The following is a 26,135-nucleotide window of genomic DNA, read 5'->3' as shown; positions in this document are numbered from 1 at the left end:
TCCTAGCCCCCCGGCTCCCTGGGTCCCCAGCGGTCCGACAGATCTTGGCTGCGGGTGGGAGAAAGAGTCCAGGCGACTGGGCGAGCGCGGAGCGGCCGGAACGCGGTGTCGACGGTGACAGCGGTGGTGGCGGTGGGGAGCTGGGGGTCACCTTGTGATGCGAGCGCTCCTCTGTGCCGCACCGCCTCTGGGAGGAAGCCCCATTGCCCTCTTCTTTCTAAGCTGTCATCCTCCTGCTGCAATCGTCATTACAGTACCGCTGGTGACGCCACTCGGCGAGCGCAAGTGGATAAATAGAAACGTCTGCTACAGCGAAGATGAAAGGAGACCCGCAGCTAATGGCTCGGCAGTGATGCGCCAGGTGTGGGCCTCGCTTGAATGGGGAGGAGAGTGTGAAAACAGAGAGACACACACACTGAGAGAGGGAGACACCCAGGCAGAGGGGATGCAAATGGAATTCCGCAGAAAGAAAAGACAGCTTAAAGCGGTGAGTTCCGCAGAGGCTGCGGGACTCGGTAATTGAATACGCTTTTGATATATATATTTTTTATTGTTGTTCGGGCTTTTGTTTTCTTTACTTGGTGCCTTGTTCTAACACCGATGAGAGAATCCTTAACTGCATTTTAGAAGTGTGAAGGCTGATTCACAAGCCTCGCTTCTCTCGTCATTATTACAACTGCCTGTCCCTGGCGAGCTAACCTCGCCCGGGCTCCAACGTCTTTTTTACCAGCTGCTGAAAAGCATATTCCCTCCCCCGCAAGTTGTCTGGAGAGCTTGAGCCTGGGGTCTCTTTCCTCCCTCCTCCTCCCTCCCAGCGCCTACCCCCAGCTGTCTCCTTCCTCCTGGGAACCAAAAGAGAACTTTGCCATTTTTCTTCCCCAAGAGGCAAGAGATAAATGTCTTAATATTTTTCTTTAAAGACGGCCTTGGCTGCTGACTCCAAATGTTCGCTTTTTTTTTTTTTAATCCCCCCCTCCCCATCTAGGTGGCCTTAAGCTTTCCACAGCCCAGCTTGACCTCCAGAAGGCTATTCATGGAAGAAATCGCTTTCCCATTTGCTCGGGCCTCGCCTGCACTTCAGGTATGTAGGGTGGGGAGAGGTTCTAAGGGTGGCCTTTTTTCTTCTCTTGCCTGTATTTTAAGGTATTTGTTCAGAGTCAACGAATTCCCCCGAAACAGGTTTTGGGAGTTCAGAAGCGCCGGCAAATGCGGCCCCCGCAGTGGCAGCGGCAGCGGCAGCGGCAGAGGCTCCTAGCTGGGAGAAGGTGTTATTCTCACCCAGAGATTTGGGGCAGGGGTCGAGAACGACCAGCACGCAGTATTGGGGTTCACAGAGGGTTGACTCGCAGGGTTCTCCCTCACGCCCTGCCCCGGGGCTTTGATCCCCTGATCCAAAAGTGGGTGGCGTTGGGAGAGAAGAGAGAGAAGTCATCGAAAATGCCATGAAAGCACAAGTGACTGGGGTTCTCATCAATCGTTGCGAACAGAAAGGGGACCCCCATGGCAGGGCTGGGGGGCGTGAGCAGTGCTGAATATATTTGGTAACAGCCACAGGCTCCCTCTCAGGTCTTCTTCCAGGGAAGGTGGAACCCGTTAGGAAAACTGACCCCTTGCCAGCTTTGAGCAAGTGTGTCTGGGCCAGGTAGGTGGGCTGGGTCTCTCCCCACTTTGCTGAGGCTGGGAGGCAGGCCCCTTCTTGGCTCTGCAACCCTACAACTCTCCTTTCTCTGTCCCCTCCTCAGAGCTTCTAGCGCTAAGCTGACAGCCGCAAAAGTCTGCCTTGCACCACCTCCTTCTATGTGTTCCAAGACAAAGCCCCAACTTCTGAAATTCTAAAGAAAAGTCCCTCTGTCACTAAGTTGTTTTCTTTTTTTTTTTTTTTTGGTCTTCTATCTCTTACTTTTCTCTCCTCCTCCTCCTCCTTTTTCTTTTTCTCTACTCCTCTCTCTCTTCCCCCTGCCTCAGTCTTCCTATCTGTGGGCTTCCAGAGGTGGAGGAAGCAAGGAAACACAAAGTCCCTTCTCAAGTCCTGCCTTTGACTTCTCCCCCATTCCATAAGAAGATGCTCATTAACCTCCCCTCGGGGTGGGCTGTGCAGAAGGATCTGGACGGTAATGTTTGCACAAACGTCTCCACTCCCTGGAACTCCCAAAGCCACCAGGTGCTGAGCACTGCTAGCCCCAAAATCCTGGAGAATATTTTACAGGTGAGAGGAGCAATTGGGATCAGATCCCAGAGACTTTTGCCCTGGTGCAGAGTTGTCCTAGGATTCTGTGGTGCCCTGTGCTTTCCAGCTGGTAGCCAGAGGCTGAGGGAGCACTTGGCTTGCTCTTTCCTTCCTGTCAAAGTCGAGCCACCAGCGTTTGTGTTAGATCTGCCACTGTCCTCCACCCTCGGCAGGGCCCTTCCAGCACTGGGCCTGGGGCGCGCCTTCCCTCCCCCCCTTCATCCCCCGCAGCCCTCCACCAACTTACAGCCGGCCCCGCTGTGCTGACCTCCATGAGGCCAGTTCCTCAGAGGGACTCCCGGCTCCCCGCCCCGCCCCGCCCCGCCCCCACTTTGCATTCAATGGGAGTGCTCTGCGTTTGATCCTCTTTTCCTCTGGGTTTTCCCTGCGAGATGAAAGCGGAGTAGGATTGAAAGATCAAGAGGTGCCACTTGCGTCTCCTTCCTGGGTCCGGCCCATCCGAGCGGGGCTTCCCCTTGCGTCCCAGAAGGAAGGAGGCTCGAGCCCGGGTTCAGCCTCTCCGGTAGGGGGGCTGCCTCCTCCGGGCTTCGGAGCTGAAGCTTCAGGGACGCCCCATCCCTCTCCCGATTCCTGCCTCCGCCCTTTCAAAACGCCTCAATTTTCCCTGTCTTTAGGGGCCTAAGGTGCCCCCGGGCGCAAGAGGGGAAAAAAAAAATTTTTTTAACCAAATGTCACTTCTTCCAAAAGCATCTTTCATCAACATCAGATGAAGAGGTCGAATTTTTAACAAGAGAAAGAAGAAAACAGGAGGGACTCGATAAGAGCACTGTTTCTGGTTGGGGTTTTGTCTGTGGTTTTTTTTGGGGGGGTGGTGTTTGTTTCTGTTTGGTTGGTTTTTTGGTTTAGGGGGAGGCGTTTTAATAGCGTGGTTATCACTGTGTCATGAAGGTTATTCCCTACTCGGCAGGAGAAAAAAGGTAAATTCGCAGAGGGGATGAAGCCCGCGTCGCCAAGGTCTGGGCAACCTCATAAAAGCAGAGAGGGGGTGATAGCAGCCTAACTGGGGTCCGGCCCGGGCCCCCACGGCTTCTCACCTCCCTCGGCGGGGAGGACAACCCCCTCCCCTCCGCGGGCCTGCTGTCCCCTCCCCCGCTGGGGCGGCGGTTTTAGGTCCAGCCGGCTCCTCAGGGATTGAAATTCTCCGGACTTCAAAAGCTCGCGGCTCCGCTTCCGCCCGGCTGAGCTGGGCAGGGGGTGGGTGGGAACCCCGGGGAGGCGACGCGGAGATAAGATGCGCGGGTTGTGTTAAATGGAATCGGAAGCCGGGCCTGGGCACAAGACGCGCCGATTCGCTGCAGCCTCTTCGCTTCCCGAGAAAAATCTGGCTCCGGAGAGCGGCGGCAGGGGGTAGGGAACGCCTCAGTGGCCTGCGGACCCTCTCGGGGCCATAGTCTGAGGCCCTGAGTACCCTCTCCAGCCAGCTGCGGGCCCTCCCGGCAGCAAGCACGAGTCCCCGCCGAAAGGAAGGGGCGAGGAGACCTGGGACAGGGGAATAGGGTTCGGGAGCTGATCTGGCTGCTTCAGTGCCAGCAAAATTTTGATCCGGAAAAAGTTGTTTTCGCTTCTCACTTTAGTAAAACGTAAGAACAAAGGGAGCTTCCCTTTAAACAATAAGCGTCGCCGGGCTGCCGGGGCATTGATTTGGGGTCCTCGGTCATCTTCCAAGCTGTGGCGCGCGGGCTGTGGCCGTCATAGTACCCGCGCGGCTGGGTCGCCGCTGCTGTAATAGTGGGAGGTGAGGGGACTTCTGGCGGTCGGTCCCCGTCTCATCCCTGGCAGCTGCCGATGCCCATCTGGGAACCCAGAGCCCAGAGGTACCGCAGGGTGGGCCCCGCTGGGAACAAGGTCCACTGGATCTCAGATGCCCAGAGGTCGGGTTTTTCGAGGATGGGGTGGGGAGCGGTGCGGCTCATCCCTGACCACTTCCCCCCACCCCTTGCCCACCGTGCAGAGGGAGTTGGTGGCAATGGGCCTGCAGTGGTCTCCACAGAACAGTTTCTCCTTGGGGCAGGCAGAACCTGCGGCTTCTGGAACTCCAAACAAGCGCCCCCTTCTCTCTGTACCTCCTGGAGTGAAGGCACCAGGGACAGGAAACTGGTGGCTCTCACCACCCCACCACTCCTGCTCCTCAGGTCCTCACAGCCAGCCAGTACTGCAGCCACTCTTGCTTCTACACCTGTCAACCCTAGGCTCCTGTGGGCCTGAGCCCGGGGGCATCCGAGCCCTGAGCTTGGGACTATGAACTGACAGCCCACATCCTTACACCTACCACCTGCCCATCCGGGAGCTGGAGGACCAAGGGCAGGACTGGAGTCCTGACGACCTCCCCAGGCTCAAGGCTTGCTCCTTCCTCAAGCCACCAGCTGGAAGGGCCCAAGTTCTGGTCAAGTAATTCCCCAACACGCAAGCACCCAAAGACCCAGACATCCCCCTCCCCTATCTTAGCAGAGATGGTATGGGTTTTTTTCACCATTAGTGTCCTGAAATTTGCTTTCATTGCAAAGTGCATTGATGCCCATTTCTCCTTTAATCTACATAGCACTTCCTTTAAAAGACCTCAACAAGCAGCAGCACCTTTTCTCCCACACAGATAGGGTGACCGGTGGTCTTGACTCATGGCCAGGGCCTGGCTGAATGTTGGACCCTGGACTAATGCTCCTTCCAAGTCCCTGTCCCTCCCTGGCGAGCAGGGATGCCCAAACACCCAACAGTGCCTTAACTCTCCATAAAGCATCCTCCACAAACCCCCAGGCTTTTCTGGGATCAAGCTGGGTCCAGGGGCCTCACAGAGAGGGTGCCCACCCGCCCCCAGAATCAGAAGGCTCAAGACCCACATACCTGGGCTGTCCTCACCCTGCTCCTCCATGATTTCCCAGGAGGGCAAAGAGGAACCCCATGTGGAAGTCTGGAAGCCCCACATGATAAAGAGCAGTCACTGTTCTAAGCATTTCGTCTGTATTAGCTCTTTTCATTGTCACAACAGGCCCTAAGGAAGATATTATGAATCATCCCTATATTCTGAAGCACAGAGAGGAGGCTCATATATAAACGACTCAACTCCCATCCCTCTAACTTCAGGTCCACACTCAAAACTGGAGCCATTAGAAAGTGCCAGGCATCGCATTCTGAACCTTTCCTTCCAAAAACTCCACTTGTGTTTTTTTTTGCCAAGGCCTTTTCTCCTCCGTACTCCCAGAGAAATTCACAGGGGCTAGGAGAAGTGTGTGTTGCAGGCATTGGGGGGGTGTGGGGGTGTGGGGGTGTGGGGAGAGGTGTAGGCAACTAACCTCTAGCCACTCACTTTGGGCGTGAAGGAGAGTAGAGAATAAAATGGCCCAAAGCCATTTGGAAACTTGTCCCAGAGAAGTCCTCCAGGCCTTACCCTCTTTTAAGAAGGGGATCAGAGGCTGAGTGGGGATTATGCATGATCTGCAGAGTGGCTGGAGTCACCCTTAGGGATGTGGGGTAAGAGAGACTAACTGATCTACTCAAGCAGGTGGGAAGAGTCTTCAGGGCCTGAACTCCAAAATAGGAATGTCACTGCAGCAGCTGGTTCTGGAGACCCTAAGACACAAAGTCTGGTCCATCTTTGATCATTACAATCCACTGAGGCCCTGAGCACCTATCTGGAAAGGGGCAAAACTCATCAGGCTTACCTAACCAGTTTTAACATCTTGGGAGTCATGGCCATTCACATATCTGGCAAACCTCTCTCCAGAAAAGTGCACAGAGACATTGAAGTTAGCCTTCAGTTTCCAAGATTCCCCTACCCTCTACAGCCCCTATAGAGCCACCAAACTTCAGACACAATTGCCTGATCCCTTTGATAGGGGGTATGGCTTTACCAGATGTTTTCCCTTAGATGGCAGCTACCTCTCTCCACCTGTCTTCCAGGATTGATTGGCCCAAGGGACAAAACCTAAAGGGACTGGCTAGGCCTCCCCACGCATCCTCCAGGCTCTGCACATGCCTGCATTTAAAACCAGACCCTGGAGGTGCATCTGGGTGGAGAGAATGGCGGCGCTGGTGATTCTGCTGTAAAAGGCAGGACTTAGTTTGGGCTGACCTTCCCTGGGGATTAAGGGCAATCCAGAGTGCAAGGAAGTGGCAGTTATTATGGAGTCCCACATGCCATGGGTTGCTTTCCCTCCTGGGTGTGGTGGGGGGTGGCGGTAGTAGTCCTTTGGTTTCATTTTTAATAGATTTTGATCGGGCACAAACCCTTTCCAAGCTTCCTGGACTGCCCAAAGGCCAAAAGAGCCTGACAGCTCCCCTCCCGCTCCCAGTGGAGCGCCGCCCCCCACTCTCACCCTGGTGCTGGTAGAGGGAACCCGCCTACTGAGGCGCCCGTCTGGGTGGTCCAGCGGCGGGGGTGGGGAGATCCGGGACCCCTACCTGGTGGAGTCGTTACCCAGTAGGATCTCTCTTCTAAGATTTAACTAGCCTTAAATGCCCTAAACGTTCCCTCCCGGTGCGGGTCTCTCTGTGAGTCTCTGTTTCTGTGTGCTCACTGACCGCGTGTCTGTCTCTCCCGGTTCCCGGGCCAAGGAGGAGGCCGCAGCCCCCTCCTCTCTCCCCACTCGGCCTCGCCGGGTCAGGAGACGCGGTGGCGCCGGACTGCGAACGGAGGAGTTGGTCTCCCGGGTGAGGGGTAGGGGAACCGCCCCCACGCGAGGAAGTCCAACCAGTTGGGCCGGCTAAGCCTCTCTCTACGAAATGGAAAAACCTTTGTGTGAGGAGTTCTGGGGACTGATTTTTATAGAGCCCCTCCTGACCCGGACTAGCCCCTTCCTCCTATTGAGCTTCACGGAGTCCCGATGGGGTACAGTTCTTCCAGTTATGCAGAGGGAAAACTGACTCTCAGAGAGGTTGATGGCCTTGCCCAGGGTCACACAGCTGGGAAGTGGCCGAGCTGGGATTTTAACCCAAGTAGTCCAGCCTCCAAAAGCCAGATTCTCTTTGTGAGGTTAATGCTGCGCCCCCAGGACCGAGGACTACGTTCCCTGAGACCGCAGATAGACCACTGCGGTGCCTTGGGTATGACTGAAAGACCTGGACAGGGGCCACCTTTCTCGGGTTGGTTGGGTGGATGCTGCTGCGGCCCCAGCAGAGGGTGAGCGGTGAGCGGGAGCCGGCTTCAGCTGTTACCGTAAGTCTCAGAGGAGCGGGGCACAGCAGGAAGGGCGGCTAAGAACAGGGAGGGCTGTAGGGCGCCGCGACGTGGAGGGACTGTGAGTTCCTGGTTCAGAAGCCTTTCGGCGAGCCAGTGAGGATGCGCACGAGCCTGCAGTTGTGAGTTTCGTAGGTGGAGTACCAGCTATCAGGGGGTTGTTGTAGTGGAGGGAGAGCAGGAGGAATGTCGGCGCAGAGGACAGGGTGTCACCGGCCCAGCACTGGAGTGCGCGCACAGTCTGGGCCCGGACCTGGAACCTCAGTCCCTTCCTGTCCCCCACAGGGCCGTGCGAGGCGCGGCCCGGAGCCCCCTGAACGTCCCTGTCCGGCCTGAGAGCCGGTCAACCGCCCCGTCCTGTCCCCGCGGGCCCTTTTCTGCTCCCTCCTCCGCTCCCGCCCCTTGCCGCCGCAGTGACAAAGCGCAGCTCCCGAACTGCTGTCTTGGTGCGCCCCCCACTGCCGACCGCCAGAGGAGGAAGTGGCGGCTTGTCTTAGCATCTTCGCTGGCTCTGATCCCGCGACTCTGCAGGGGGCGGCAGCCCAAATCCCCTATCCGAGAAGCCCACCTTCGCTCGGTAGGGAGTCTCATCTCGCCCTTGCGCGCCCGCCTTCTGAGCGGGACCCCAGGAGGGATGGATGGCAGGTCGCGGCCCCTTAGCCTTGGCTTCTAGGAAAGGGTAATTACCTGTGAGGGGCTGGAGGGAGCAAAACAGCTCTGGGACGCTATCCTCCGCCCTCCTCTGACACCGCCCCCCCAACCAGTCGAGGCTTGCCTAAAGGAGGGTCGCATAGGTGAGGGTGCCTTATCGAGTCCCCTGATCAGCCACTATGATCAAATCATGCCCCCAACACACGGATCGACCCTATTTGTTGCGGTACTCCCCAGGCATTGGGGAGCCCCCTGTCTCCACAGTCCTCCAGCGATTCTTTGAGCCTCACTTAGTTCTGAGCAACAACTCTTCTCGTAGCAATTCTCAGATTCGCTCTGACAGTGTTTCTTGAAGTGTGGTCCCTGCATCACCTGGGAACTTGTTAGAAATGTAAATTCTCTGGCCCCACTCCAGCCTTATTGAATTAGAAACTCTGGAGGGGGGCCAGCAACTGGCGCTTTAACAAGCCCTCCAGGTGATTTTGGTGCACACTCTAGTTTAAGAACTGCTGCCCTGTGGATTCCATCACCCTGGTTTCTAAGTTCCCATGATTTTCCACTCTGCCTGGAATGGCTTCTTTTAAGTGTTTTTGTTTTGGTTTGTTTTATTTATTTATTTCAAATTTCTGGTGCAGAGCTTTATGCCTCTTTCACCCATGTTTATTCACCCATGTTCTTTACGCTTTAGCACCTCTAGGTATCTCTTTGCACACTAACTTACTACCTAATGATGTCATTATCTAACTTAGCTCCTCACTCATCTTCTCATTCATCCACTGCCTAAGGACATACCTTACTCAGTGGCAGATTAGAAACTGCTCTGGAACTGCAGGAGCTGGAGCAGAGTCGAAAACTTGCCCTACCCAGACATTTCCTTCACAAAAGAAATCAGAGGCCTTGAGATGCGATTGGTTTGTTGGCTCTAGAGTGGGGAAGAGTAGATCTTCCATGTCTGTGTACCCCTATCCTGCTAGAGAACAGATGGAATGGAAAGAAAGGCCATGGGAGTAACTGGGGACAAGGAAAGGTGAGGCATAGAAATAGGTTTTCTATGGGCCCCCTAAGGACTATGGGCAGGGACTCAAGGGGTTCTGTCAGTACCTCCTGCCTGCAGCCTCTTAGGCTTGAGATATACAAGTATTTTTCTTTTCAGATATCTCAAGATGGTGATTTAGGCATCTGCTGTGGTTGGTTAAAAGCAAGCAGCTTTAGTAGGAATCAAAAAGGCCTAGCCATCTAATTATATATGTAAATGCTTTTTCATTCAGTCAGATTTATCTAGTATCAGGCATACTCTGGGATGTTATTTAATAAATTAAATTTACAACTAATGTTATAAACTAGGCAGCAAGAGGCCAAGGTGCCACCAAGAATAAAGAGAGCCATAAATAACTTCGTGTACTGGGTACTACTTTAAATGCTTTACATGTATTATATCATTTAATCCTCACAACTCCATGAGGCAAGATGGAGAAATCAAGTCAAAGAAGGGTAAAATGATTACTCAAAGTCACATATCCTGTTAGCGACAGAGGTGAGATTTGAATCCCAACACTATGATGCTAGAGGCCGGTCTCCTACTCACTGGATTCAACCTGTGCCTGTGGAAGCCAACAGGTCATGCCCTGGGATCTCAGTGGATTGATTTCATTTCCAAAGAAGACTAAACTAGTTTGATGCCTGTGAATACTGCAACTTCACCAGGCATTACTACTGCTAATATTAAGAACAATTAACAGTTGGGTGGTCTTTTCTTACTTAGGTAACATTTTTACACCCACTGTCCCATTTGATACAATAATTCTGTGTAATAGGAAGAGCAGCTATTAACATAAGCCCCATTTGACAGATGAGGAAACTGAGGCCCAGACAAGTTAAGTGCCTCCCCCCAAATCACTCAGCTAATGAATGGCAAAGCAAGGAACACTGTTATTCCTTTTGACTTCTTTGGCTTTGCTTCTTATTTTTTTCTTTCATTCTCACTTTAGACACACATTCATGTATATCATATTAACCCTTGACACTTCTCTACTAGTTTAGGCTGCTTTGAAAGACGTCTCTGTCCAGCATTTTGTTTGCTCCTCCCCCAGTCTCTAATGAGGTCGAAGAGGTCAGAGTTGTTCTTTCCAGTTTCCAGTTGAGGAAGCCAAGATTCAGAGTTCAGAGGACTTGACCAAGGTCACAGAGCCATAATAAGGATCGAAGTCTCGGGCATTTCACAAACAAGAGTATGAATTTTGCAGAGAACTCTATAGAATGAATTATTCTTAGTCCCTGTCCATCCTTAAAGCCTGGCAATACGGACAGACGCTCAAAAGAAAGGCAGACAGTTGTGAAATACTACTGACAATTTACAAGTTTACAAAACATAATTTTAATGCAAGTTTTTATTATAATGGACTTAAAGTTCTTTCATAACTTCCATTATTGGCAATATGTCAACTTTGGAATGTTTTCCTAATTATTCTGGAGTCAGCCTTACTGTTCTTGGAAAGAATTAGAAGAGGAGAGAAAGGTCACTTTTAAAAATAGGCATGGAAAGGACCAAAGAAACCCAGATCCAGGATGTAACTCTGCCCTGGTCTTAGGCCCTGAGGAAGGGGTCTGCACTTTCACAAGTGGCAACACTCAGGCCATACTTTTAATCCTGAATATGGCCCATTGGCAACTGAAGAGCCAGACTACCTCCAAAAATTGACGAATTTTCCTTTTATTAGAATCTGCCTTTCACCACAGCCCTCATCTTTTCTCAATACAGGCAATGGGAAAAAGCAAAAGCCCGTGTGCTCAGGCTCTAAGCTAAGGACATGATATATGTTCTCATCTAAGCCTCACAACAATCCTCAGAGGAAAGTATGGGTCTCCCCATTTTACAGATGAGGAAACTGAGGCATAAAGAAGTTAACCAACTAGCCTAAGGTCACACAGATAGTAAATGGGAGAGCCAGGGGAAAATCCAGGCTTGTAAATACCAAATTTTTATTTCCAATAGCTGTAAATCCATGTTCCCTATGGATGTAGATTTTGAGGTCTGATCCAGCAGGAAAGGAACAAAAAGGAGCTGTTCTGAAGTGTAGTGAGGCCGGAAGTTTGAGTCCAGGATGAAGAAAGACAGATCCCAGAGACCTTTGGGAAGATAGAAGATGATCTGCAACTTCTATGAGAACAGAATCGATGGTGGAGGAGTGCTCTCAAACTCACTCAGCCAAGATTTCTGGTGCTTCAAAGACAGTTGCTAACAAGGTAAGAGCATGCAGTTGGAGGCCAGAGCTTGAACTCCAATTCTGGAACTTACTTCAGTGACCTTGAGCAAATCGAAGCTGCAGGATGTCAGATCTAAGGGATGATGTGAGGCCTGCCTATCAGAGCTGTTCTGAAGATTTAATGAGATGCCAAGTGGAAAGGGCCTAGCACAGTGTCTGGCCTACAGTGGGTACTCATTTCAGTGCCCCTACTTCACCCTATGTTTCTGATCCTCTTTTCTCAACATTATACTCTTGGTGAGTGAGAACCAGCAGTGAATGTGAAGTGGAATGGTGCCCAGGGAACCAGTAATATGTTTATGCCCCTCTCCCTACATGGTGGCTAACATTTCCCAGAAATAGCTACATAGCAAAACTAGCGTGCATTCATGCACTTGTTGGAGTTCAGACAAATATGGAGATGGTAAATGTATAACTGAAGTAAAGAAATTATCTGGCTGGCATCTTTGCAGTACCATCATAGATGGCGTCCAGGTTCCTGTGTCCTTTCTGTAACTCCATTCACTGGGAACTGGGATAGTGAGAAGAAAATCAAGACATGTCTAGTGTGATAATGGAATTTCCCCTTTATGGTAGATCAAAGGCATAGGCAGATGATACATAAATAATAATAGGGAACCATTGTTGCTTTCTTAACTGTAGTGGAAATTTAACGTAATAGTTAAGTGCCCAAACACAAGTTAGACTGTTTGGGTTCTAATTCCAGTTCTGACACTCACTGTACTAGCAGTGTAATGTTAGGCAAATTACTTACCTTCTTTAAACTTCTTTTCTTCATCTGTAAAATGGGGCCACATGAAGATAAAATGAGTTAGTACATATATAGCACTGAGAAGAGTATCTAGCTTGTAGTAAGTCTCAATTAATGCTAGTTACTACTACTGTGGTGTGTTACTTCCCTGTGAGCCCAAGGGATTTCTGTGAGTTTGTGGAATGAAAGGAAGATGAGTGAAGGAAGCACTCCATGCCTGGGGCAAATATACCAGTGGGGAGCCACTTATATTCAGAGCCAAAGAGACCTGGGGTTCAATTCTGACTCCACCACTAGTTGGCTCGGACAAGTCTCTTAACCTTCAGGAGCTTCCCCGTGAAATGGGGGTGAACAATAGCTGCCTGGCCGTCTTCATGTAGTTATTGGCCCAGATAGATCCCTATTGCCTGCCATTTTAGCCTTTAATCTTTGGACCTATAAAGTTTTCTTCTGCTTATTAAGGAGTACGCCCTCTGGGAGGAAGGACATTTTACGCCATCACCTGCTCAGTCCTTAGCGACCCAACAACACTTTGCCAGTGTTATGGGAGTGGGTGAGAGGAAGGCCGGGGCAGGGCAGGAGGGAGGCACGGAGGCAGGATTGAGGAAATGAGGAGAGCAGGATATGAGTGGACTTCCAAGACCTCTCACTTCTTTCCCATTGTCAACTGAGGAACATCCCGCCCAGTGCCTTACAGTAATGTCACTGGTTTAATGCCACAAATATAGTAAATTGCTAAATAAGAACTATTCCTGTCAGTCTCTTTTCTATTTTGAGGGAAGAGACTAAGTTTTGGTGGTGTGGGACTTTCTTTGGTATCTGTGGGAGGTGGATAGTATAAGAAATGCAAAGAGGCTGTCATGTTGGGCACTGTTTTCAGTGGGCATGGGGGCAAGAAGCTGGAAGTGGAAGCTGGTGAAGGGGAATCAAGTAGTTTTCCTTTCTGAATTGGCTGTACTTTTAAGCCAGCTCTCTGGAGAAAGGAGAAATCTTTGTAATGTATTCCTTCCACCTCCCAACATTTCACTGAAAACAGAAGTATATAAGCCCTTGCACTGTCGTCTTTACTGTTCCTCTGTCCTGCTGCCTGGAGCTTGTCTACTGACACCCTGGACCTAGACATGGCAGAGCAACGAGGCGGAAGAAGCCTGGGTCTCTAACATCATGGAGCACAGGCCCACAAGAGAATGGGAAGTGAAGGAGTTCTGTTTTCCAAATTAAAAAGAGAGAGCAGGACTTTCCTGGTGGCGCAGTGGTTAAGAATCCTCCTGCCAATGCAGGGGACACGGGTTCGAGCCCTGGTCTGGGAAGATCCCACGTGCTGCGGAGTAACAAAGCCTGTTCACCACAACTACTGAGCCTGCGCTCTAGAGCCCGCAAGCCACAACTACTGAAGCCCCCGCGCCTAGAGCCCGTGCTCCGCAACAAGAGAAGCCACCGCAATGAGAAGCCCACGCACCGCAATGAAGAGTATCCTCCACTCGCCGCAACTAGAGAAAGCCTGCGTGCAGCAACAAAGACCCAACGCAGCCAAAAATAAATAAATTTATAAAAAATAATAATAAAAAAATAAAAAGAGAGAACAAGAACGGGGAGGGGGGAGGTGGAGAGAGAGAGAGAGAACTATAAGAAAATGTAAATTTCCCAAGGTTTCTGGGTGCTGATAAAGGGGTGTGCGCGTGCGCGCACGCTCGTGTGTGTGTGATATTTTCCACTGACAAATTATACAACACCTTAATAGAACTTCAGGCTACACTAAACCTTTTTCCAGGCAGGCAGCTGAACCGAAGTAAAAGTTGATAGAGTACAAGCAGTCATCTAATTATTTTTATGTGCACTTTAAAAAATCATTTACCTGCACAGTGATAACACCTAAGTGAGATACTGTAGAGAGATTGTGAAGAGGGCATATGAGAAGTTCCTCTGGAGACAGAATGAAAATGAACAAGCCTTTCTCAGGAGACCAACTGAGAAAAACAGCCAACTCTTCTATTTCTATTTCTGTTCTCAATTTGCTGTAAGACCTTAAGTGAGCTATTAAACATCTTGGACCTTATTAAAATGGGTGGTAATTTCATGTACCGTGGGTATTGTTAAACCTTCTTGATTTCAAATCCAAATTGAGCCTCTCTCACACACAAAAATGTAGCTTTTGGAAAAAGCTGTTCACTTTCTGCTAAGGAGGTAAGGGGATCTGTTTGAAGAGCTCATGCAGTTACAGATAGATATTCCATATGCTAACCTAACATGAATGCCTCAGATTTTTATATCCTTGATGGAGAAACATGAGGGTCTCTGGCCTGTTTTATGTGCTTTAGTCTTGGGTGGGAAAAGCTCCGAAGTAAAATAAGAAGCCATTTCAGAAGTCTTTCTCCTTTTCTACATCAGTTATTATCTCCAACAACTCCCTTTTCACCCACCGTGTTTCCCTGTCTTGGTTTTACGAAAGGGAGTCTCCACCACTGTGGGCTCTCTGCTAGTCTAGCCAATTCTTCCTGGTTCCCCAGTGAAAAACAGGAGACAGAACGCAGAACTGTGACAGGGCTGGTCATATGACATGGCTTTTACTTTTGCTGTCTTCATCCACCCTGTAGGTGGCAAGTTTGAAGGTTTTGGAAAATTCCCCTGATGGCTAGAAGGTGGATTTCCAATGGGATCAGATTAGCACATTCAAGTATAATTGCTATAGTACCGACCAGGTCTATTTTCAGACTGTGCATTAGGATGAGGAATAGCTGCCACAGGCCTGTGATGTTTCTTAGACAAGAATCCAGCCCCTGAGAGCTGAAAGTTAGACACATGCCAGCCATTACGGATTTCTCCATTCTATAGGTGTAGATGGAAGCAAGGGAAACGTGGTTGGTCTAACCAGTGACTAGGTCAAAAGCCCAAAAGCCCAGGTCAGGGTCATGTGCAACATCTTTGGCCAATGACTGCATTTTACTGAGGCCCCTGGGCAACCAAGAGAATGGGCCAATGGTCAGGGAAATGGACTCTAGTACTGCCCCTGCCATTGCCTGGCTGGGTGACCTTGGACAAGTCACTTCACTCCTCTGGGCCCTTGTCAATAAACAGAGTGCCAATCCCAACTCTGTCACACACTGGTGACCTTGACCAATTCACATCATCAAGTATCAGAGGAAGCTAAAGGGATTTGTTTTTCAGGGTGTCCCCACCACGGCATTGTGTGACCCCAGCAGGGGACGCACACCGATGCCTATAGGAGTAGCCCTGTAGTAGCAATGAGAGAGATGTCTTGGTTATATTAGGAAATTGAGAAGACTGGGATGGCAGATTCTCAGCACCAGCTAATAGAGTTGCCAGATGTTTCATTTTCAAGTGTTTTTACATGTTGGCAACTAATTTGAATTGTTATAAAATTCCGTATTGGCCAATGACTCTAGGTCAGAAGTGCCCTACTAGGCCAGTTGGGGACTTCTGCATTCCACTGACCCAAGGAAGAGACCGACTAGGTGGGGACCTGGCGGGGAGGGGTGGTGGATGCAGGGTCCCCCACGTGGAGGACACGGCTGTGCTGGCCAAGACTGGGCTGGCTGGTCTGAGCTCCTACCCCAGCCTCAGTTTCCCCGGCCCACGTGCAGTGGTGTAGGTCAGCCTGGCCTGTTTACCTCTACCCCCGGGGTGGAAAAAGGAGGATGTAGCAGGCAGGAACCGACCCCTCGCCTGCGGGTACCGGACCTCCACGGTCCAACCAAAGCGGAGACGCGCGGGCTCGTTGCCAACAATGCCGCGGGCAGGTGCGGGGCGACTCGGGCGTTGGAGGCCGCGGGCACTGTCGGCGGCGGGCGGGCTGCGGGGCGCGGGGTGAAAGGGGGACGCGTAGCCGGGGAATCTCCAAACCGACGCCACGTATTTGTCGGGAGGAAATTCGACCCTGGAGGAACAGTGGGCTGGGTGAGCCCGTTCCTGCCGGCTTCAACATGGATTCTCCACCTGCGAGAAAGCCTCGGGCTCCAGGCGGCGGGGTCCCATCCCTCTGAGCTGTGAGGAGCCCTGCAGACACCCCGATCCCCGGGGGCCCTTGTTCCGACCCGCCCCTCTCCTGGACACACCCCAGTGCTCCCCGACGTGGTGTTCCTTTCCAGGCCCCTCACCTATTCCGGCCTGCCCTCCACGGAGGTGGAGCTCTGTCAAGTTCAAATACGGAAGCCTATTTTCTACCTGATTCAGTTTGTGCAAAAGAATTTTGAAGACGGACGACAGCGTACAAGGACACTCACCCTCACACTGTTGGTTAAAGGTAAAAACAAACATACAAACCTTTAAAACCTCTTTGGAGGCAATTTTGATAGTTATGAATTTAGTTATGATTCCGTTTATCCCCACAATCTCAGTTCTTGACATTTTTCCTGCACGTTTTACAATCTGCTATGCAGTTTAAACAAGGTGATGTACATAAAGCTTTCAGAATACTAAGCTCTTTAGAATACTAAGAATATAGCTTTAGAATATAAAGCTTGCTAGAATATTGAGTTTAATAAAAGTTAGCCACAACTATTACTCTTTTACAGCCCCTAAAAAAGCTTATGCTTTCCTCCATTCTCGCCTCCTTAAGACACTGTCCACGCCACATTCTCCTAATTGTTTTAGCTCCATCCCTGATTTAACGGAGATTCTAACAATAGCTTCTCCCCTGCGGTCTGCCTTCTCTCTCCTACCCAGTGGGAGGCAAATAACTATACCACAGTCTAAAGAACATCTAATTAGAAACCTGGATTCTGTTCTACCTCTTCTTCTGTGATAATCTCTGAGTTTTAAAAACAACTTTGCTGACATACATTTTATATATTATTAAAACACCCATTTCAAATGTATGATTCCATGATTTTTAGTAACTTTACCAAGTGATGCGACCATCACAATAAATCAGTTTTAGAACATTTTCATTCCCCTCCCCCCACCCAAGATCCCTCATGACCTACAGTTAATCTTTCTTCCCACCTCCAGGTTGAGGCAACCACTAATCCACTTTCGGTCTCTAAAAATTTACCTTTTCTGGATATTTTAGATGGATGGTATCATACAATAGCTAGTCTTTTGTGTCTTCTTTCACTTAGCATAATTTTTAAGGTTCATCCATAATGTAGCATATGTTAGTAGTTCAATACTTCCTGTTTTATTGCCTGTAAAATTAGAATGATTTCTACCATGTCTATGAGAATTACATTATATAACAATATTGATATTATATAGTTAAAGCTATTATTACACCTACATTATTCTAGGCACTGGGCTAACTGCTTTATTTGCATCATGAAGCTTAAACTTCACAACCGTCTTATGGGTTATCAAGGTGATATCATATCCATTTTTGAGTTGAGGAAACAAGTTCAGAATTGTGAGCAGACTTAACTGAGATCACAAATCAAGTAGATGGCAAAGTGGGGACTTAAATCTAAATCTGTCTCACACAGGAACTAAAACCAGAGTCACCTTCAAAATTAACAAATTTTGAAATTTGTTAATTCCATCAAAATTAATTCCATCATCACAAAAACAAAATCCAAGGAAATATTCACATTAACCCCACGAAAGAGATGGAGAAATGTCCAGGGCTTTGTCAATTGTAAATCCCCACTCATATGTAAGGAGTTTTCACTCCATCATATTCTCCATACCTGATGCTGCCCTGTTCTGAGAACATTTAGATCCATCTACCACCCAGTGGTACTTGAGAAAACTGTTTAGTAGGAAGATTCTGCTGGCACAGGCAGAAACACTCTTGTCTAAAGATTTCTAAAGAAAACTCCAGTTGTTGTTTAAAGTACAATAGTAAAACCTCTTTGAGGTTTTATGATGAGCCTCAGGCTGGCAACATTCACCTACAAACGTGTCATTATTATGAATGCATTAATGATATTTGTTTTATTAATAATAAATACAACAATAAGCCATGCTCCAAATCTGTCCTGTTATTTCTGAGATACACCCAAGCCACCCTCATTCGTTGCAGAAGGAAGGGTCCTCAGAATGGAAGCCAAGCCCCTCATTCCACGGAAGAAGCCCTGAGATCACAGGAGGTGCCTAGGTCTTCTGGGGATGAGAAACCAAGTCTTCCAGTCCCTTGGAAAGATCCAGGAGAAGCAGGTGCTCAGATAAATGCCCCCCCCCACCCCCAGCTCAACAGCACTTAACTTTGATAATGATAGCATTTTATTGCCTGTGTGCAGTGTCCTTTCACAACATCATTTATTCGTCGAATGAAAATAACTATTTGTTGGTGTTAGATGTCAGGATAGTGGCTCCCGTTGGGGAGTAGTAAGGTGCTATGTTCTGTTTCTTGGTTTCTTGCTGGTTACACAGGTACTTTGTGATATTTTGTTGATCTTACGCACTTTTTGGTACATAGTATTTCAATATAATTTATCCGAAAAGGCACAAATGAAAAATAGTTTAGAATGAAAAGAGCCCAGCATAGTGCCTGTCATATAGTAGGTGGACATCTCATATGTGTTCATTGAGTAAAGGACCGCATTTGATCCTATCACGTAGGATAAGCAGACGCGTAGAGTGCTGTTCATACTGTCGTCATTATTAACCTTTCTTCACAGGTTAGAAGACGTTCCAGGACTTTGCCCCGCCACGCAGTTGGTTAAGCCTCAGAGCCGGGAGCCTCGGTTCCTGTCCCCCAGCCGGAAGAGGGTGGATCACTGCCCCATTTCGATTTCGCCGCCGCGCCGGCCCGTCCTGCTGCAGCCCCGGGCGAGGCGGCCGGAAGAAGCCGGGCGGCCGGAGGCGACTCTCCAGCCCGCAGCCCCGAGCGAGCTCCGAGGACGCGCGGAGGCGGGCGGGAGGAGGCATTACCGCGCTCGGTCCGGCCGGCGCGGTCTCCGCCCGCGGGGTCTCCGCCGGCTCCGCGGCCGGCGCTCCCCCGGGCTTCGCGTTCTCGCGGTCGCTCGCCGGGCCTGCCGTCCTCCCGGCCGCTCCCGTCCGTCCGCCCAAGCCTTCGCGGCCTCCGTTCCCTGGTCCCCTTACCCGAGCGACGGGGCCGTCTGACCCGCCCCGGAAAAAAAAAGACCCAATTTCTCAGCGCTATTGGATATCAAACGTAGGATGTGACGGCGGCAGGAGGGAAAACAACACAGCTTTTTCCTATGCGAACCGCAAATGAAAACCTCCCACCTGGGCTCCCCTTGACCTGGACTTAGCTACACAAGCCCACCTATGGACCTGGCTCAGAGTGGCTGAGAGAGGGGGCTCCCGAGTCACACAGATCCTGGCCTTGGCCACCCAGCCCTGGGACCAGGCACGAGTCACCGACCCTCTGCCTCAGTTTGCTCATCTGTAAAACTGGAATAATAACCCTGCCCAACTCATAGGGGTGTGTTGAGAGTTAAATGAGATGATCCGGCAAAGCACATCATTTAGAACACAGTGGGCGCCGGACAGTACTTCCTTTACCCTCCCCCACCGTTAGCCAAACTGCCGTCTGTGCTTGTTCCCAACAAGCCCCCTCTCTGCCTGCCCCAGGTCAGAGACACCCTCTAGGCCCAGAACAAGCACCCCGGCCACCTGGCTGCCTGCCCCAACCGGACCTCCACTCCCCCGCCCTTCTCAGCGCACTATTCATACTGCTCTGTCCCTGGGTCCTTATCTCAGCCTTCAGTGCAATCACTTATGTAGCTGGGTCACCCCATCTTTCTCTCAGAAACCCACACGTGCACACACTTATGGACTATTAAGGCTGCTTGAGGATAAGTCCCACCTTGTTAAATGCAAAGTGGTGCCTAGCACAGAGCCTTGCCGACTCAATAAATGTCTGTTTGGGGGCTGTAGGTAGAGAAGGCCTGCTCCACCTCCAGCCTCCCCCTCCCAAACCTCACCCCACAGCCCCCTGCCCCCTTCCCTGCAGCTGGTGGTGCTAAAGACTAAGCCTCCACCCCCTCCCCCGACTCGAAGCCATAGTCACCCTAGCCGTGGTGACAGGTTGATGACTCCTATAACAGGCCCCTTTCCTCCTCTGGGGGGTTCCTGCCGGGCATGGAGCCTGGTGGAGGGGCCACCAGCGGGGCCGGAAACCTGGGGAGAATGTCTCTGGCTGCCACTGATTTCTGTTCCTAGAATTGATGTTTTTCTACAATTACAACCTTCCCTCCTTCATTACGTCTCCTGTGTTCCTGAGGTAGTAAATACCAGGGATGTGCATTACATTTCCCATAACTTACTTTCAGTGATCAGAAAAGCTTCAGTTACTAGACCTGCTGTTGACCAGGAATCTGGCTTTGAAGCTCAGAGTAAGGTTCCTAGAGCAGTGGCTACCTGCTTAGCACAGAGATGCCCACCTCCCCAACTTCTGTCCTCTGGGTCACTGTCTGCACACAGCACATTAACAAGAGGCAGCAGATGAGCGGTTGAAAACATGGCCCCTGGACCCAGGGCCTGGGTTCAATCCTAGCATTGCTTCTTACTAGCTGGATGACCTTGGGCAAGTTACTGAACCTGGCTGTGTCTCTGTCTCTCCATCTGTGAGATGAGGATGATGACAGTAATAGTTCCTAGAGTTGTTAAGCAGATTAAATGAGTTCATCTTTGTACATTGATTAGCACTCTGTAAGCACTCGGTCAGTGATTTTTGTCAAATACCTAAAGCTTAATGCATCTAGAGACCCTGACTACTAAAGGTGTCTAGCTAGCCCGAAATGGTTATAACCTGCTCTGGAGGAGAGACTGAGGATGCCTGTAGTAAAAAATATACATAAGGACTACCCAGTTTAACCCTGGTCTTATTATTGATATTTAAGACTGAAAGAATGGTCCTTGGGTATAAACTAATTTCTCTCAATCTTTACATTCCTTCATTTGCGTTATATGTGGACACATTCTGGAAGGAAAACAGGGAGGAAGGAAGGAAGGGAAGAAGGAAATGAAAGAAGGAAGAAAGGAAGGGGAGGGAGAGGGGCAAAAGGGAGGAAGGATCGGATTGAGATGCCTGGATTGTGGTAAAATTCTTATTTTTTAAATTACTTTCCATCAGCATTAGAATAATAATGCTCAATGTTCAATAAATTATGCCCAACATAATTTCCTGGACCTTACAGCTTCTAGAAAACCTAGGTCAGAGGAGGTTGCTCAGAGTCAGGTCAGCTGGGTCTCAGAGCTGGAGGGAAGCAATGGCTGCAGAGCTATAGGGCCCCTTACTGCATAAGTATCTGCCCACCAGCATCACAGAGACCGACTCTCACCTCCAGACTTGCAATAGGCCCTCCACTCCCTGATAGCATCAACAGCACAGGTTGCACAAAAGCTCAGCCATTTCCCACTTCAAGGCCAGGTGTGCCAAGGAAAGGAGCTTTCATTCACTCAAATCTGCCCGAAAAGGTGAGGCCTGGATCCCCCTCCTCCAGCATCTAAACACTCACACACACATTTATCCTAGATTCAGTATGTCTAAAGGTTTGGATTATATGCTCTAGAAGCTACATGATTATTGAAAGGCTTCATGAAGGTGTTGCGATGGAGGTTCAAGGCAGCCTTGAGAAGGTGTTCATGATCCGGCTGGCCAGAAGGCCAAAAAAGAAGAGAGAGTCCCCCATCCTGCTCCCCTGGCTCTCTAGAACCCTACAAAGATCATTTCAAGCAAAGTACTCCACTCTTTTTCCCAGAAATGCCTGCTTCACCGAGGCCTAAACTGGTAGCTCTCCACAGGGGGTGATTATGGCCCCAGGGGACATTTGGCAAAGTCTGGAGACTTTTTATTTATTTTTTAACATCTTTATTGAAGTATAATTGCTTTACAATGGTGTGTTAGTTTCTGCTTTATAACATAGTGAATCAGCTATACATATTTTTGATGGTCATAACTTGGGTAGGGGCTACTGGCATCTAGTGGATAGAGGCCAGAGATGCTGCTAAACATTCTACATTGCACAGGACACCCTCCACAGCAAAGAATATTCCAGCCCAAAATGTCAATAGTGCCTAGACTGAGAGATCCGGACCTAAACCAAACTCTCCCTGCCTTGGAGGAAGTAATCCCTCAGAACTCCTCCAGCAAGTTAAGCAGAGAGCAAATTGGAGCATGGGGCTGGGGGTGGGGGAGGGAGCCCAAGAGAACCCTTTCTCAAGCCCAACACTAAGAATGGGGAGGTCCCAGCAGACTCCATCCTCCTCCTGCTTCTGCGTCCAGAACACAGAATCCTGGCATCTGAAAAGATTAAATAAAACCCATGATTCCCAGCCCCTCAGGCTGCATAACCCTGCCCCTCATCTCCTATTTCCCTCTTGCACCCCTCACTCTTGGAGCACAGTTGGAAATTCAAATTGCAATCTTTACTGTCCAGCCCTCAAAGGCTCGGCCTGCTTCCTCTCCTAGAGACAAAGTCTCCTCAACGTCCTGCCTCCCTTTGAGACGATACCCCAAACCCTGCCTCTTTCACCAACTGTAAGTTTTTCTTCCCCACCTCCCTCTACCCCGCCTTCTCTCTCTAATTAAACCATATCCAGGGTGTTGGGAGGGAAGGGGAAAGGATTCTGAAGACTTCCGTGCTGCAGGTTCTGGGGGCCTACAGCCTCATGTTTTTTGTGAGGTGCCAGCCACGCTGTGATCATTAAACCCCACCGTGATGGGGGATTTTCTTATTGCTGTTACCCTGGGAGCTACATCTTGTTTATCAGACTCGTTTTAATTCAGCTTGGTCAGGATCCAAGTATTGAGGTGGAGATTAAAGGCACCTGAAGAATCCAATTAGCTGCCTAGTCTTCTTTAAGCCAAAAAATCAGGTCACAAACTAGATCAAAGTGAAATTATTTCTCGACAGCTCCGTTCATTAAGGGGAGGGCGGGAGCTCACACTGCTAAGCTGGGCTCATTACGGGGACTGGCATTTTAAATACAGTATCTCCCCCAAATTACATGTTTCAGAGGTCGCAGGGAGAAACCGAGATTATCTTATATGTAGTCTCTCTTTGGCTAATAGAAAACAGAAAGCCGAAGAACGAGCATACAACTTCTAGGAAAAGACTTAAACAAGGCCCCAATTTTCCTGGGCCGGAAAACCAAATCTGGAAAGTGGAATTCGCAACAATCACTCCCAGCCAGAGAATTCTTCCTCCGGGTAATCTAGAGAGCTGAGAAATCTAAGTTTTCCAGGTGGCCTATATTCACCCATTTTCTTGAGAGCCCACCCTTTTCCCTGGCTGGGTGCAGCTGCAAGGGAGCCCCCCTGGCTGCCCAGCACAGCCTTCCCCCAGCTCCAGGACCCAGGCAGCCTTTGAAGAGAAACCACTCACCATTTCTGGATTCTGGGTCCCAGGCAGAGTCACTTCCAAGAGCAAGAAACTCCTCTTGGGCCTTTCTGTGTTTCTGTGGGCTCTTTTGAGGGGCTGGAGAACAGAGGAGGAGGAGAGCAAGGAAGGCCCTGATCAGATTCACTTCCCATAGGGAGTATCAAATATTGAATTGCTGTGAGGGCATTTAGAAACCCTCAACTCTACGGGAGAGAAAGAGAGACAGAAAAATTACATTCAAGAGAGCACATGCCCTTCTTCTGTGAGCACTGATTTTGAACTAAGTTAGGAAATCAACAGAAACAGTGACTTCCCACCCCCACCCCTGTTCCCTTCTGCTTGCAAAATTCTGCTTAGCTGCTCAGGCAACCAGGAACTTCTGGGTTAGAAGATGGCATTTTTTAGGCCCTCCAGGCACAAGCTTGTGGGACACTGAAAGTGGTTAAGTTGTGAGGGTTTTTTTGGGGGGTGGGGGAGTAGGATGTGGCCACTTCTGGAGTCTCTGAAATCTGAACCACTAGTGAGACCCCTCCTCAAACTTCCCAGTCTCTCCATCCCATCCAAGTAGAGCCTGGGAACAAAGCCACTTGTACCTGGAGGCCTGACCCCCTTGAGTGGGGTAAAGATAGGAGAGAGAAAGGGAGACACAAGGGGAAGGAGGAAGAACAACGAGAGGGAGTCTGAAAGCTTCAGTCTGCACCTCCTGCCAGGTCTGGCTGTCCCCAGATTTCTAGCTGCTGCATAACTAACCTACTGCCTCCTCCAAGTCTGGGAACCTCCTCCAAGTCTGGCAAATTCATTTCGTGGAGGCATCCAAGGCATGGTGTTTGCTTTGGGGTCGTAGCCACCCAGGACCCCCACTAGGCTTTCCTTCTCCCTTTCATCCCCCTTAGTTGGAGCCTGCACCCGCAAGAGAGAGGCTGGGAGCTCACATCTCAAGGAGCCTCCCTCAACACTGGTAGATCTAAGGACCCCGACCCCTGAGCCCAAGTCACTGTAGCCCAAAGGGATTCTCCTTGGATGATGCATTTGAAGCAGAAACAAATCATGTCTGGTGGGTTTTGTTTTTCTGCTCTGTGTGAGTATTTCCCTTCCTGGGGTTATGGGATTATGTCATCCTCCCGGATCCTTCCACACCCGCCTATTCTCCATGCCCTGGGGCCAGGGGGTTGGCAGGGGCAACAGCACTGCCAGGCCTCAGAAAATGCACCCTGGATCCTACACCGATTTTCTTACGTGTCCCACAACATGGAATGAACGCCCAATGTTTACGTTTTGTTTTGTTTGAAATTAGCGGCCAAAAATGAGTTTCAAACTTCGTTCGTTTCCTAAGGAGAAATGAGAGGATACAGGTCCTCGGCGGAAGGTTGCATTAATGGGACCCCGGACCCAGTGATTCCCGTAGGGAGTCTGCCGACCTCCAGCAAAGAGGAGCCTCCCGCAGCCGCCCCAGACCCGCCTCCCAAGGCCCGCGCTCCAGGGGTTTCGCGTCCGGGGATCGCGGAGCCAGAGGTGCGCCCCGCCTGGCACTCAGGCCAGAGCCGCCTCTGCTCCACACCGCGGCCTTGTTTTTGTCCTAAAAGCCTGAGCTGAAACAGAAATCTGGGGAGTCGGGAGCTGTTGTTGGCTTGCAAACGTAAGCCTTGGTCCCTCAGGGGGCTGGTCCCCGTCCTGGACTGCTGTTTTCCCTGCGCTGGTCACTCTCGCTCGGCTGGCGGAGCCGCTGCCTGAATATGGGGACCGAGATGTACGTGTCGCGCGGTGGGAGGTGCCAGCACAGGACCTTACAAGTTTCCCGGAGAGCGCCTGGCGCCGCACGCCAAGCCTCCGCCGGGTGGAGCGGGTGCGCGGACAGGCCGGCCCGGGGGGTGGAGGCGGGGTTCCCCCATCCCAGCTGTTCTCTCGGCCCCTCAGCACCCGGGACCCAAAGAGCCAGTTCACCCCGGGTCAGCCCAATGCTAGCCGACCCCCGCACCCCTCCCCAGTAAGGGCTCGCGGGCCCAGGGCCTCGGCCCAGCGTTCGCATTTGCAGCCGGAGCCGCCTCGCAGTGGGCTTGCGGGTGTGCCGATCGCGGCCTGATGAGGAGGTGCGGAGGGAAGAGACCCGAACGGCCGGGAAGAGCGGGAGTGCTCGCTCCTGCCCAAGCCGGGGGCTGCCTGGGGCCATCAGGGCTCCAGGCCACCAGCCCAGCCGCCTCCCGTTGCCAGGCCCGCGCGCCAGGCCCGGCCTCCGAGGGCCGTGGGCTCCGCACGGCCGCGCCGTCCGCTCCGAGCTCTCCTCGGCCGGCGCCTTCTCTCTGGCGAGCCCCTGAACCTGGCACAGACGCCGCCCAATAGACACTTCGAACAATACGGGAGAAAACGAAAGGAAGAAACCAGTTTGCCCGCGTAAACGCGACGAGTCACTCTCCAAGTTTTCCTGGCTTCTCGTAAAGGTGGCCGGGGCCGTTTACAGTAAGAGCAGAATACTGTTTGCGACTGTACGACATAATTATCTCCAGACTTGCCTCTCCCCCGCCCCCAGCTAGGGTTTTCACCAGCGAAAGCGGCTAATGCATTTGCACACATTAAACATCTTGAACGCATAATTACAGGCTGCAGACAGGCTGAACAATAAAATATCTCGGCTCGATATTTTTGGAAGCCTTTTGCGACTGTGCCTGGAATAAACAACAACCGCTTTCTCTGTCCTCGACCATCTCGCTGCAGCCACCGTAATTTCAAACACCCCACTCCACCCCCTCTAGTGCTTTTGAGAAAAGGTGCGGGGCGGGGGGGTACAGGCGGGAGGGTGCAGCCTTCTGGA

At 50.8% G+C, this 26,135-nt stretch overlaps 1 protein-coding gene across 1 annotated transcript; it reads left to right on the top strand.

Annotated features, from left to right (window-relative positions):
• Positions 1-157: 157 nt before the first annotated feature.
• LOC309665524 (uncharacterized protein) lies at positions 158-23,425 on the top strand (the record flags this gene model as incomplete). Its single annotated transcript, XM_082472154.1, has 3 exons — positions 158-487; positions 986-1,081; positions 16,275-23,425. 3 exons carry the CDS (start codon positions 158-160, stop codon positions 16,368-16,370), a joined length of 522 nt encoding a protein of 173 aa, XP_082328280.1. The 3' UTR covers positions 16,371-23,425.
• Between the last annotated feature and the right edge of the window lie 2,710 nt (positions 23,426-26,135).

This window comes from Balaenoptera physalus (genome assembly GCF_965194825.1).
Source record: "Balaenoptera physalus genome assembly, chromosome: 8".
Taxonomy (NCBI): Eukaryota; Metazoa; Chordata; class Mammalia; order Artiodactyla; family Balaenopteridae; genus Balaenoptera; species Balaenoptera physalus.
The sequence above is the reverse complement of the archived record's forward strand: the minus strand, read 5'-3'. Positions and strand labels throughout refer to the sequence as shown.